Source organism: Phycomyces blakesleeanus (assembly GCF_001638985.1).
Source record: "Phycomyces blakesleeanus NRRL 1555(-) unplaced genomic scaffold PHYBLscaffold_10, whole genome shotgun sequence".
Lineage (NCBI taxonomy): Eukaryota > Fungi > Mucoromycota > Mucoromycetes > Mucorales > Phycomycetaceae > Phycomyces > Phycomyces blakesleeanus.
The window spans coordinates 1249847-1263572 of record NW_017265143.1 but is presented as its reverse complement, the minus strand read 5'-3'; the positions used below and the strand labels follow the sequence as shown (position 1 = coordinate 1263572).

General features: G+C 34.3%; 9 protein-coding genes across 9 annotated transcripts; 4 read left to right on the top strand and 5 right to left on the bottom strand.

Moving 5' to 3' along the window:
- Positions 1-49: 49 nt before the first annotated feature.
- Positions 50-649, bottom strand: PHYBLDRAFT_64915 (hypothetical protein; the record flags this gene model as incomplete). Its single annotated transcript, XM_018441370.1, has 2 exons — positions 50-414; positions 595-649. The coding sequence occupies 2 exons, from the start codon at positions 647-649 to the stop codon at positions 50-52; spliced, it is 420 nt and encodes a 139-aa protein (XP_018292004.1).
- A 228-nt stretch (positions 650-877) lies between these two features.
- On the top strand, positions 878-2039 carry PHYBLDRAFT_64914 (hypothetical protein; the record flags this gene model as incomplete). The annotated part of the gene is made up of 4 exons (XM_018441369.1): positions 878-971; positions 1274-1341; positions 1570-1675; positions 1975-2039. The coding sequence occupies 4 exons, from the start codon at positions 878-880 to the stop codon at positions 2037-2039; spliced, it is 333 nt and encodes a 110-aa protein (XP_018292003.1).
- A 753-nt stretch (positions 2040-2792) lies between these two features.
- PHYBLDRAFT_64913 (Homeodomain-like DNA binding domain-containing transcription factor) lies at positions 2793-3701 on the bottom strand (the record flags this gene model as incomplete). Its single annotated transcript, XM_018441368.1, has 2 exons — positions 2793-3317; positions 3687-3701. 2 exons carry the CDS (start codon positions 3699-3701, stop codon positions 2793-2795), a joined length of 540 nt encoding a protein of 179 aa, XP_018292002.1.
- A 915-nt stretch (positions 3702-4616) lies between these two features.
- On the top strand, positions 4617-4871 carry PHYBLDRAFT_20471 (hypothetical protein; the record flags this gene model as incomplete). The annotated part of the gene is made up of 1 exon (XM_018439736.1): positions 4617-4871. A coding segment is annotated over one exon (255 nt), but the record flags the coding sequence as incomplete, so codon positions are not given.
- Positions 4872-5084: 213 nt separating this feature from the next.
- Positions 5085-5592, top strand: PHYBLDRAFT_168379 (hypothetical protein; the record flags this gene model as incomplete). Its single annotated transcript, XM_018435857.1, has 3 exons — positions 5085-5222; positions 5267-5485; positions 5545-5592. 3 exons carry the CDS (start codon positions 5085-5087, stop codon positions 5590-5592), a joined length of 405 nt encoding a protein of 134 aa, XP_018292000.1.
- Positions 5593-6065: 473 nt separating this feature from the next.
- Positions 6066-6631, bottom strand: PHYBLDRAFT_145424 (hypothetical protein; the record flags this gene model as incomplete). The annotated part of the gene is made up of 3 exons (XM_018431436.1): positions 6066-6074; positions 6141-6341; positions 6551-6631. The coding sequence occupies 3 exons, from the start codon at positions 6629-6631 to the stop codon at positions 6066-6068; spliced, it is 291 nt and encodes a 96-aa protein (XP_018291999.1).
- Positions 6632-8965: 2334 nt separating this feature from the next.
- PHYBLDRAFT_168378 (hypothetical protein) lies at positions 8966-10452 on the top strand (the record flags this gene model as incomplete). Its single annotated transcript, XM_018435856.1, has 3 exons — positions 8966-9139; positions 9175-9468; positions 9718-10452. 3 exons carry the CDS (start codon positions 8966-8968, stop codon positions 10450-10452), a joined length of 1203 nt encoding a protein of 400 aa, XP_018291998.1.
- Positions 10453-10780: 328 nt separating this feature from the next.
- PHYBLDRAFT_145422 (hypothetical protein) lies at positions 10781-11157 on the bottom strand (the record flags this gene model as incomplete). The annotated part of the gene is made up of 2 exons (XM_018431435.1): positions 10781-11047; positions 11152-11157. The coding sequence occupies 2 exons, from the start codon at positions 11155-11157 to the stop codon at positions 10781-10783; spliced, it is 273 nt and encodes a 90-aa protein (XP_018291997.1).
- A 132-nt stretch (positions 11158-11289) lies between these two features.
- Positions 11290-13331, bottom strand: PHYBLDRAFT_64909 (hypothetical protein; the record flags this gene model as incomplete). Its single annotated transcript, XM_018441367.1, has 7 exons — positions 11290-11402; positions 11652-11657; positions 11729-11772; positions 12305-12358; positions 12434-12522; positions 12595-13091; positions 13160-13331. 7 exons carry the CDS (start codon positions 13329-13331, stop codon positions 11290-11292), a joined length of 975 nt encoding a protein of 324 aa, XP_018291996.1.
- Positions 13332-13726: the final 395 nt, after the last annotated feature.

The window sequence follows — 13726 nt, the reverse complement described above, 5'->3', positions numbered from 1 at the left end:
TATACTGACAAGATGATAGCTACTACACTATTCCAATATGAATATGTTCTTATATGTGATAAATCCAACATCCGAGTGTCTGGATCACCACATCAGACTTAAGAGTGTGTGCATAAGGATTGCACAAATTGATTGAATTTTGAATGGTTTTGATTGTTGAAGGATTCAATCCAGAAAATAAGGTTGAACGCCTTGCTAGTTGTTTGTTTGTATTCCAAAAAGAAATCTGTGAAAATCCTGCAGTAGTAGGATCTTGAGAACGAAGTGAGCCAATATTATGGTACATTGTACCATTTACACAGAATGTGAAAACATCATTTCTTCTACTGGCTAAATTTTCATCAACATTTGCCTTGATCAAAGCAAATGCAAAAGCATTATTGAAAGCTCTAATGTTGGTATAAAACTTTTCAGCTTGCTGGTTGGATTGATTATGGTTTGTTACACAATCCTATAATGCTTGTGGTGATGCAATAGATAATAGAACAGTAATTTTTCTATTAGAACAGAATAATCCAAACCTTGAGTTTGTTTAGCTACTTGTTTGTAGGCGTTCATCAATCCACATACGGGTATTACAATAAAAACATGTACGTTTCATTGGTGGGAAAACATGTCTACAATATTGGTCACCCTCACTTAAACACATGTTTGGCCCAATAATACTTTCAGAGGTAAATAAGACTGTTGTGGGGAGAAAATAAAGCAAAATATAATATAGACGAAAGAATTTGTGAGAACTTGTGTAGGTTGTTTATTTCAAAAGAAAAGTAAAGAATGATAAAATTCGATTGTCTTTCTACATGGAACTATCTACTGATATTTATATGTTTTTCTAATTTGTAATTCAGTGTGTGCTTAAGTAATCTTTATCACGATGAGTCATATTCCAGGAGTATTGTTCTTCTGGAAAGATCCGGAAAGACCAATTGATATGACACTTCTCCAGTCAGATCAGTCCAAGAGTTTTGGTAAAGAAGAGCATTTATGCTATTGGTAATATTTTAGTATTCCGACCCAGATACTTGGGTAATGTTTCATAATATTAGATAGTTGTAGTTGTAGTCTCTCAATTAAGTATTTGTATAATAAAAGAAATATGTAGATGAAATATAATGATGCCATATATATAATGTATATGTATTTGTATATCCCATGTCATGGTGATAATAAAAAATAATCAATTATGTGTATGATGATCTGTGTATTAGATAATATCATAAAGGGAGATCCGTTTGACTGGAATAGCTGAGGATATTATTTTATCCTTCAGTCTTACTCTCAGATTCAGCAGTAATCAATACTCATTCACAACAAAGACCATGTGAGCAATTCTATACTGTAAAGTAGTAGAGATATTTCCATTCATTTTAATGACTCTCTTGGGATTAAAAGGACAATCATAGTGACTTATTCTGAAATGTGTATTTGAGCCACAGCTTGAGCAAGTGCGTGCGCTAATTACTGTCTGTTCAGATACACTCTGAACAACGCAGGAAGAAGTCTCCTCTTTTATTCTCTCTTTGTTATTTGTGCTAATACTCTTACTTATGTTAATTGCATTATTAGGGCAGCTGCGATGAGTTGATCACCTGTGTTCTGTTAATTCACAACTTGGGCAAAAATATATTTGAGCTTGTACATATGGTACTGCACTATTCAATGAACAATCTCGGTGTGTTGTTCTTATGTATGTATTAGAGTCACATCTGCAGGAGCGTGAGTACTGAGTAGTTTAAGAAATTCTGACTAACAATAGTGTTGAGCTTGTTTAAATAACTTATAAATAAATTTATATATAAATAAATTGGAATATTACTATGATTAATTTATATTTTTGAATTCTATTTTTGTAAGAAATAATAAGTTAGTGAACAGATAATGTGATGAGTTAGGAAGATGTATATCACGTGACAGACTAACTCCATTCTGTTTTAATAATATGATATCTACAATGTTAAACTCTGATATCAGAGTTGATATTGGTAACCAAAATCAGAACTTACAAGCAATCAGTAATGGTTGACTTTTTAGGATAAAAGATTTTGACTTTGCCAATTGGTCTTTCATATATGTTTTAGATGTTTAAGGTAGTGAATATACTCATAAAAGATATTACTGGACAACAAGCATGTAAGACATATTATTGTAGCTATTCTTTTAGTCAGAAATCAATTATCATTTTGTATAAATAGTTATGAAATACATGTAATAAAAAGAATCTTGATTCCTATCTAAAAACTATTCACAAACTTGATGATTTCCAGTAGTATTGATTCTGCAACTTAGTTAAAAATGTTAGAAGAGAAATACCAGGTCGAGACTTGACAGATACAGGATTTCCACTCCAAAAGTTATATTTTTTTTTCAAACTATATATTTTTCAAAATCAAAACCTTCATTTTGTGCTCCAACTATATATAAAAAAATCGATTTATTTCTTGGCTATTTGTACATTGGAGGAAAAAGCTAATGCTATGATCAACCCAGCTCTAGCAGTTTTCCATAGCAATATAGCATGAGCACTCAGCAATATACTCTAAGAATTGACTACAGACCAACCTGGACTTTCTCTTGACCAGTGTTTTGAGTTTGAAGAAGCACTCTTCAATTGGGTTTAGGAAAGGAGAGTATGGGAGGAGAAAGTGTAGATGGTGTTGTGAATTAACTAACAATTCAGTAACAAGGTGATATCTATGGATTGAGGCATTATCTATAATGAAGTTGTGGGAGGCAGCATTACTGTGATTGAGCGAATCCATAATCGTCCTTACAAATTCAACAAAAATTGGTCATGTTATGTCATCAGGTGTCAACTTTGCCCATACACTCTCAAAACCCTGGTAAGATATACCAGCAAAAATTGAGATGTTTAGTACCTTTTTTAACTTCGTCTTCACAATGCTGGCCTTGTCTTTCTTGGACCACCCTTGTTCTCTGATCAGGTTTGCATTAAATCCTGCTTTGTTTACAAAAATACAATTGGTTTTATATAATAAACCATTTGTGTGCATACTGTCTACACATACTTTTCTCAGCTCAATAGTCTTTGAGTCGTTTCTTTTTTCCTCGACTGGCTTGGTTCTCTTCAGTGTGAACCCAATGTTGTTAATAATGTGCTTATGTAAGCCACTAATGCTTAAGTTTTGATCTTGAAGCTCTGGATATTTTCTAAACAGTTCCTCTCTCATTTGACCAAGCATCAAGGTGCAGCATTTGTCCAAGAGGTCTTGAATGAACTTCAAATGCTCATCAGTTATCTTAAGACTTTCCACGTGCAAGCTGTTTTGCTTCTTAGGCTCGACAGTAGCATCCTTCTAGAACTTGGTGCTGATGTTGTTAATCAATGCCCATGAGACATCAAATACCCTGAATGCTTCGGTTTGGGTCGTGGACTCTTCTATATAACATTTCTCCACAATCATATTCTTGATGTAAATTGGAAAACCTTTTATGGTCCATTCCTTTTTCTTCTCTTAATGATAGCAGCTTAATTAGATTTTATATTGGAGGATTTGAATATAGAAGATAATAGATAAAGACAATGCTCAAAACCATATTGCAAACTTAGAATTATATACTTTTCTGATAACAATATATTGACATTGCATGTTTTCTCATATTGTTTTTAATAAACAGTGTAGACATTCTTTAAATACACCTGGCTTACGGTGAAATTGACTTACTTTCAACTCTATCATGACTTCTTTCTATGCAAGAAGACCATCTTCTATTTTCCTTTTATTTTAATTCTATAATCTCTCTAATAAAACAAATCACAATGCCAAAGAACAATAAAGCTAAAACTACCAACTAATATTATAAGACAACAGATTTTGAAAAAGAAATGATTATTGGAAGATATAAAGAAGGACGTAGCTTCTATGAGATTTCAGATGCAGAAGGCATAACCCAATCAACTGTTTATTATATAATTAAAAAATACAAGACAAAGAAGATGTGCGCTGAGAAGGAGCATCCTGGGGTTTCTAAGAAGCTATAACCATGGGCAATTCATTATTTGAAGTTCACCACAAAAAAATAGACGTGACACATTAGCTACCATCACGCGCAGTGTTAAAAAGATGCATGACATCTCAAGCAGTCAAGCAACAGTATGCAAATATCTGCACAATATGGTCCTTCGCTCTTGTATTGCTGTAGCCAAGCCTTACCTAGATGAAGCACATAAGAAGGCATGCTTGCAATGGGTTAGGGAGTGAAAAAATTGGAATGATGAATGGACATCAGTAATCTGGAGTGATGAGTCCAGATTCACCCTTTTTCAGAAAGGTGGACAGCAATATGTTTGGCGCTAACCTCATGAGAAGTATGACAATGACAGTTTGGTACCAGCAGTGCAAGGGTTGGGTGGTTCAGTATCAGTTTGGGGATGTATTTGGGCAGGAGGTGTTGGCCCACTAGTTATATTAGATGACTACATGATAAAAGAAATGTATATTCAGGCACTGAGGGACAACTATCTCCCATTTCTTGCTGCCCTTCCTGATAAGGACACCACCACCTACCTTCTCCAAGAAGACAATGTCAAGCCACATAAGAGCAAGTTGGCGGAACAGTGGAAAAAAAGAAATGATGTGGCTATCTTACCATGACCTGCAAAAAGTCCAGATCTCAATCCAATTGAGAATATGTGGGGCTACCTTGATAACAAGGTTAGAGATAGAAGACCTCAGCCTACCACACTAAAAGAACTGGAGGTTGCTTTGTTGGAGAAGTGGGCAGAAATCACAGCAAGTACTTGTGTGAAGTTTTATCTAAGCATTAAAGATCGTATGATATTAGTTAGGAAGAAGCATGGAGAAGCTATTAGAGAGCTGTTTAAATTTGAGGTGTATCCTTTCATCTGATGCAAGCCCCCCTTTTTTTCTTTTTTGAATTAATTTATGCAAAACCATCTGAAACATCTGTTTTTAGTAAGTCGAATATCTTGATTTTTCTTGTTTGAATAAGAAATATTGATGATATTTTGCAAGCATAATCATTAAGCTATATAAAGCCCAGTTATTTCAGAATTCTAATATTTTTTCACTCTTCTTGCATATATATATTCTAATACAACAATGCCTCCAAAAAGAACCTCTAAGAACGCTGAGAACAGCAACAAGAAACTGCGAATCAAGCAGTATAAACTTTCTGGATTTGAGGAAGAGATGAAGCCGAAGAAGGCACATGGTTCCTGGAACGATACCAAAGAGTTGGTGTTGTTACAGGAATACGCACACCTTTTCCCCTTTCTTTGAAGAAAGATGCACACAAGAAGGCATGGCAGGACATTATTAAAAGGGTCAACGACGTGACATCTAGTGAGACAGAGCTATCTTACAACACTTGCCATCGCAAAATGTTGAAACTTGTAGACATCTACAAGAATGCCTTTGAGGAGAGAACTGTTGCTGGGATCTCAGGTGCAAATAGAAACAGGCCAGAGGTAGAGAAGGCTGTCCAAAAGATCCTTGACAAGGTACAGTCAAATTTATATTTAGTTTCCTTTCAGTTTTCTAATTACATACATATATTTAGTTAAATGTCACTACGGGAAAAAAAGTGGTCTTTTTGGTGGTCTTTTAGGTGGTATTTTAGATGGTCTTTTGGGTGGCAGTTTTGGTAAAACCAGCAAAAAGATCATCCCTATTTTTGGAAATATAATTAGATCTCCGTTGACTGATAGATGTTAGGTTTTATTCATATCCCGATATTTAAATTTATGTATTATTCTTCTCGTTCTATTGGTAGAAAGAAAATAAAAAAGAGCTTTCTTATTGATATAGATAGAAAAAAGAATCTTTGTATTATCACTCATAAAATACTTTCGTTATACTGCTACTTTTAATTGGATAATATAAACTTTATTGCAGTATGCACATTGATAGTATTGGTCATTTAAACAAAAGCATTCTCTCAATTGGTTCTCATATATATATTCTGATTCATTCACTGTTTTAATTGGGCAAAAAAGTGTTATTTCATAGAAGATCATAATTTAAAAATGTTTTTATTGGTTGTTATAATAGAAATAATATTTTATTTATGAATCTTACTGGCTAAAATTCCTTCAGATTATTACATATTCTCACATTAATTACACAATTTATTGTACCTACCAGATATAAACTTACCAGAGTATTCTCGCTTCTTACGCCCTCTCCAGAGCTGGCTAACCCTTGAAATTGATGCCCAGTTTCTGTGGCATCTGGTAAAATCGATTCCATTGTCTCTGAGTATGATGGAATGATTGATACACAGCCTGTTTTTATCTTCTTGAGGAAGCAATGACCAGCTGGGGCTTGTTCCAAAATCCTGAACAGATGGAAGAGCTGCTAATTAATCACATATAATCTTGGTACATGTGTTAACAATCTTTTTGATTTTCTTGGTTAGCTCAATCCCAAGATCATGTTTTATTATCATATATATGTTTTGTAATAATATTATTAATGTTTGACACTGGTCTTGGAATGATGCCAGTAGGAGTCTATTATATTTGATATTAATTAATAGGACTTTAATTATTATGGTATTTGCTTACATTGCTAGATGCTGCAATAGTTCTGTTTGGGAATTCACAATCTTTAAATACATTGTAAAGATTTGTCATTTGAAGCTGCATTGTATCTTGTTTTTTTCTAATGCTTCTTGATGATCTAGCAATGCTTTTTGACCTCTCTTTAAAGAAATAAGTGCAGCTTGTATTCCTTGAAGCAACTGCATAACTGTATTTTCTGTACTGTTCATAATTGTAAAAAAAAATTAGTTACTTATTTGTTATAGAAAAAGAAAGAAAGAGAAAAAAAAATTATCAGAAACTATTATTAGTTTCAAATTTTTAGCTTTAAATTATTAGTTTCAAATTATTTGTACAAATCTATTGCTTTCCTTATGAAGAATTATTGATCTAGTAACTTCACTGATGACATACAGATACTTCTTTAAGATCCCGAGTATATATTCAAAATAGATATAACAGCATTGTCTTGATATAATTAAATATAAAGCTATACATTCAGAAAGTAACTAATTCTATTCTTACTTATATAATAAAGTTTTTTTTACCTACTTTAAACATGTCTAAAATCACAAAAGCCCCTTGTCACCAATGCTGAATTTGCAAGTCGATTTTTAATAACAGTTGAACATATAAAAGCTGCCTAGAAAGGTGTATTGCAAATAGTGCACACTTGCTTGTAAATGTCAAAGTTTCTCAAGCGGTTTCTTTTCCTGATCAAAGCTAGTCTACATCAGCAATGGTTCCTAACTTGGTCTTTGGGTAAGCTTATGAAAAGCAAAAACACAAGAAGATAGGCAATATGTTAATCAGTTATATTATTTGATAAACAAATAGAGAAAACACTAATATGAGCAGTAATGAAAATATGGATATCATTAACAGAACTGAAGATGATGAGCCCATAATAAGATACATAAATATATATATCATAATAGTCATAGTTATTATTCTTTATCTTATTATACTACGATGTTGGCAAAGAATACAAGAATTTCATGGAAGAAATTGAAGATATCACATCCCTCGCTATTTTTTGATTTTAGCCAGCCTCTTCCTGTTCCCAGCAACAATGTTATAAATGAGTATTGACTACTGCTGTAATTGAGAATAAGTCTGAAGGAAATAATATAAGGCCTCAGCTATTCCAGTCAAAGGTGTCTACCAATTATTTTATTATTTAACACACAGATTTAGCATGCATGATAGTGATTATATTTCATATGATGATATCACCATAATATGGGATACATCAGTGGATTATTATAAGCATAATTATAACTCATAAACACATTTACTTTCGATGTTAATACTTCATTGGGACTACACACATTTATATAATTAATCATACATTAATTATCCCAAGATCACGTTGCTCTGATTAAGGCTCAGATAGAATTGATTATCTGACACCAGTCATATAATTTTCCCAATCCAAAATAATATGAATAGCAGTAGTAGTTCAGTGTAGAAACCTCGTCAAACTTTGATACAAAATCTTTTCTCAATAAAGAAAACCTACACAAGTTCTCACAAATCTTCAATTCTTCCTCTTAAAAACTTCTTCAACTTCAACCACCACAACAGACAATAATAAAAGGAATCTTGCGTTCATGCAGTTGATGCAGGAGCTCGGAATTTCTTGTTGAGCCCACAAAAAGATTGTAGAGCACTTCAACCAAATCCTTGATTATTCTAGCAATATTACGTACTTAGCATACAGTCTACACTTTGGAAACAAGCTTCTTGAGCACTTCTTGGGTATCAAAGCAGACAGATACACTATTTGCATAAGGGGTTGTATGCAATTCAACAACAAGAATGATATCGCATGTGTAAAATGTGGTGAAGCAAGATACAAAAATGGTCAAACTAACAAAAGTGACACCAGAGTTCCTGTGAGATCAATCATGCAGCTTCCTTTGTGCTTGGCTGACAATAAGACCAAGACTGAAGAGCTCTATCGTTATAACCACCAATCTATTCAAGACGGGCAGAAAGCAGATGTTATTGATGGTCATGTATACCAATCCATGAAGCATCTGTTTTCTGGTGAAAACAATATTGCGATTTCGTTGTCTATGGATGGGTTCAACCCACACAATGTACCTGGATCAGTAACCATTGTTCATGCAACTGTCTTGAACTTGAATTCAACGATCCATTATGAGAAAAACAGGATGCTCCAAATAGCAATGCTTCCTGGTTGCACTGGTCCCAGTGACATCTGGTCTTTTCTTGAGCCAATGCTGAAAGATCTCTGTTTGCTCCAGACAGAAGGCATGGAAGTAAAAACACTGACGACAATGATCAGGGCAAAGGTACATGTTCTCATGGCCACTGGCAATATTCCGGCTCTGGCAAAGCTGGCATGCCATGTTGGCCACACGAGTAAGAATGGCTGTCGTATTTGTCATGTAGTGGGCCAAACTCCTAAACATGGCCAGTACTTCCGCATGTTGCCTGGAACCCAGACGCACTCACTGGAGAGTTTCAGAAACTACAATCTGGCAAGCAGTGAAGACAGAAAGGGGCTCAATGGAAACATTCTCTGGCCCGTTTTTTTTCACGTTAGACGAGATGCATGGTCTGGGCCACAGCATCAGTAAACAGGTATGGGGACTTGTACGCGGAAATATGGAATCAAGCATCCTCTATGTCTTTCTCTTGCCACTCAAAGGGAGATTGGTGCTGCAATGGTAGCCGCAAAATGCACAATCCCTACATCATTGCATGGTGCCTGGAGAGACGTGACAAAGAATGCCGGTTTCTTTAGAGCTGTGGATTGGACAGACTTTTTACTCTTTGTTGTCCCCACGTTGGTTGCAGAGCGTGTCCAAGACTTGGTTGCCCGAAATGCATTACTTGGCCTTATTCAAACATGCAATTTACTCATGAGCTGGGAGTTATCAGCAGAGGATCAAACCTCAATAAGAAGATATGTTTAATGCCATATTTTATTTCATTTTTCATAGTAATTTACTTTTACCTTTTTTCTTAGTAATCTTGTAGAATGGAACTTATTTCTAGAGAGTCTTCTTTCTACAGCAGATATTGACATTGGCGTGTTCACAATTAACCAGCACATTATTCAGCATTATCCTCAGATGATTGATCTATTTGGCCCACCAAGAGCATATAGCACATGATCCGTGAAAAGAGCCATTGGTGAGTACTCCAGGTCTATCAAGAGTAACTCCCAAGTCAGTGCCAATGCTGGAAACATCACGATCAGACTGGCGCAATCCCGGTGTGTAGTGGAACTGACAACCATTGAAAACACAAAAACTTCACCAGCTAACCTTCTAGTTTACAGTGCATATACCAATGGGTGGCCTGTTACAGAAGGAGGTGATCCTGCCAATGCTGAGTGTGAGATTGAGTTCTGGGGGCCTTTGAAGAATTTAACAATTTTCGATAGCTTTGAAGATAGATCTCATCTTTTATTGCTTCTTAAAACGTTTTATGATTTGAAGGGAGAAGAATGTAGTATGCTTGAGCCTTCCATAAAGACAAGCCACAAGGCCTATCTTAATGGTTGTGTTATTGACACTGCATTCAACCAAAGTTCTACAACAGAGGCATGTCATATTCATGTGCAGCTACAAGTGGACATGAACTCCAGAAGATCCTGCTCTTACCGTCCAGGATATAAGAATTCCTTTGGAAAGGTGGTTATATTCTTCCAACATGTACACAACTCAAAGAGATGGCCACTAGCTCTCATAACTATATGTAGTGTGCATTTGAAAAATGGATTGCCTATTACATCTGTAGTAAAGCCAAAGACTATAGTGATTCATGCCAGTGACATTGTAGAGTTGGTTGGCTTGGTGCCATCAAATGTCAATGGTAGCCATTACATCATTTGGCCTAGCCTTAAACGTAGTCCAAAATTGACACTTGGTGCCTTAAGTGATATATAATTTGTTTTTTTTGTAATAAACTTTTCTTTTTTCAAATTGTCTTAACAAATTTTATCCAAGCAGCAAAAAGTTTAGATATTTTCTTTTTTTTATTTCTGACATCCAATATTTCTCAATTCCAATATATATTTACTAAAAATGTGAGATGTTTAATTAGTATCTCCTTATTTTATCCTACAGAGAGTTTGAATTTTGAAAATCTGTTGAGGTAGTGACAGGTTTTACTTTTGGTAAATTCAATTAGAATTGTATTTGTTTATATCAATCAGAAATATTTTTTCTTGTACTTTTAAAATCTTTTAATGATATATATTTATTATTTTTATTATTATTTCTGAGTATTCATGTTTCTAAAATATGAAGGGTTCTCACTTCTATATTCATCCATCAACCTCACAGCATCTGCGAGTGCTCTTTTTATAAGATCTGTCTTTGTTTGATCTAAGCCAGGAATTGTCTTCAAAGTTTGAAGATCTTCAAAGCCGGGATGCATCGTTGCAGAATAAGCTGCAATTTTGTCAAAGACGTATACACCTCTATCTTCAGCAGTACCTCCACTCTCTAATTCCTCCTCTACTTCTTCCTTAACTTTGTTCTCGTTTGCATTTACAGTGTCTTGTCAGTTCAATACCACTCCTGCTATCTCCCATTCACTACGGCGGAGAAAATGGTAACATGTTACCACTTTGGTAACATAACTGCCATTTTTTACTTAATAAAAAATGGCAGTTATGACTCTGTATAAGGCCAAAACAGGCACTGTTACCATTTTTTACATAGTAAAAAATGGCAGTTATTTATTATGTAAAAAGCCAAAACAGACACTGTTACCATTTTTCAAAAAAAAATCAAGCGTCCTTCCTTTCCTCTATTACATTCTTTCTTTTGTTCTATTGCTTTCAATTCTAGCACAACCTCTTGTTTTTCCTTTGCAGCTTTAACAGAATGGTCTGTTTTTTATTATACAATATTGAATCGGGTTTAATTGAATTGAATCTTTATTTCAATGCATGTTTTATTAAATGAAAATGATAATAATAATAGTAATAATGAAAAAACAATTCCATCGGCCACTCGCAATAAAAAATGGTTTTGTTTAGCTACTGCAAAACGTATGCAGTAAAACACTACTATTCAAATTGTATTTCATATACTTTGGGTATTCTAATATATCTTAGATAGCACTTATTATTTTTTACCGATTTCTACAAATATACTAATATTAGAGAAAAAACTTAAAATAAATAAATAGATATAATATTATTATAATGCTTACCTTTATATAATATGCTTACTTGTTCAGTAAAATAAGCATTTACTCTAAGAATATATATATATATTAAAGAATGTATTAATATTTAAGATCTATATATAAGAAAAGCAATAAAACATAAGTACTATAGAAAGTCGTTATCGTAGAAGAAGAAAAACTTGAGCAAAGATTCAAGTCATGTAACATGAAGCTAATTTGAATCTGATTCATACAACCGGAATGAGCATCTTGTTAGAAAGCTTAACGTGTTTATTCTACTCAATATACTTACATATAATAGAACGACTCCCAAGTATAATATATCAGTACAAAAATATTACTATTAATTTTTTTCCCAAAAAAAAGGCTATATATTATTTCCTTTTATATTTGAATGTAGCGGAATTGTAGATGCTGTACATTAGCTTCAAATTCTTGTAATCACAACATTAGCAATCATATGAAAGAGGTCAATAAATTTTTTATATGAAAGAAAAAAGGAATAAAAAACATAAAAAGAAAAATGACGAGATAAGAAAAAAAATGCACTAAAGAAAGACTAAAAAAATCAAACTCGGCCAATCACAGCAGCCAAACTACGATCTTTGGCTTCTCTTGCGAGCAGGCTCGACACTTGCTGTGGGTGGAGGAGACCTACATAAAAGAGTAAGAAGTTTATATTAGTTTTGTATTAACAGCGCATGAGAAAAAGCAACAATGGTAACTTACAGCACATCTGCCATTATGGGCGACTCAACATCACCAGTTTCTGACATATCAGGAGAAGAAAGCGAAGAATCATTTATGTCTCGCTGTGTCTATAGCATAATAAAAGGAAACGATGTTAATTAAAGTTTACAATATATAGATTTGTTAATTGATAAACTTACTTTGTTCTTCTCTGCCATTCTTCTCTTGTGCGTCTGGTTGTCGCTCTTGAAGCTTTCCCGAAGAAGGCTTCTTGCACACCACATTCTTTTACATTGGTGGATGTGCAATCCACCATTCTTCGCCAACCTCTCCAAATGCATCATGTAGTATTCCCTGTTTTTCTCTGGGATATTCTTCCATTCTTTTGAGGCCGCAGGATAGTCTTTGTCAATGATATCATGCTTTACCGTACGGCCTAATGTTTTGAGATGCAGTCTTTTTACTGTCAAATCATGGTCTGAAAGAGGGACTAATGGGGGCAAAGGCTGCCCTTGTGGAACTTCTTTGCAGCGCGCCTTCCAGTCCTGCTCGTGAAGAATCTGAAGCAACAGATTGTATTTTTGCGCTTCGTTTTTTCCTTTGAACTCGCCGCCAGTATTGATTACTCGCTTACCAAGCTGATCAGGGTACTCTGTGAGCTGGGCTCTTTTCACAGACTCGGCAATGCGCTCAAGAGCTACAAAAAATGTATGACAATATTAATAAAGTAAATAAACATCTAAGCACAGAATATATATGACTTACAACTCTGCTCAATAATGCTTTGTTGCATTGTAGTTAGATCTTCCGCACTGACTGCTGGCGCAAATTGATTGCTGAATTGCCTTTGAAGCTCGCGCAATGCTTGCTTGATTTCAGCAAGATCAACCTCAATCTTTTGAATTGAGTTGAGGAGAGTTGTGTTAATATCGGACATGTTTAAATTTTTTTTTAGCTATAAGCAGTGAGTTGAAAAGAAAAGGTGATAGACAAGTAGAATAAGAGCGATTTGAGTTTGAGAAAGGCAACAATTTATTACAAGCAATTGATAGCTATTTATATGAAAAAGATACAGACAGATGTACAAACAAAACATATAAAAGAAGGGATGCTTATGCACTTGTATGCACCTGTCTGCACCTGTCTGCAGTAGCTCATGTGAACATGATACAGTCTTTTTGTGTCGACACAACAAAACTGTAAGAAATATAAAGATAAAATGAATTAGACTTTAAATCAATATTATATGTATAAATGTTCATACTTTGCACCGTCTACATATTAAACGTTTTAAAGTATATGATATAATAATATAACTCTATACATATTGCA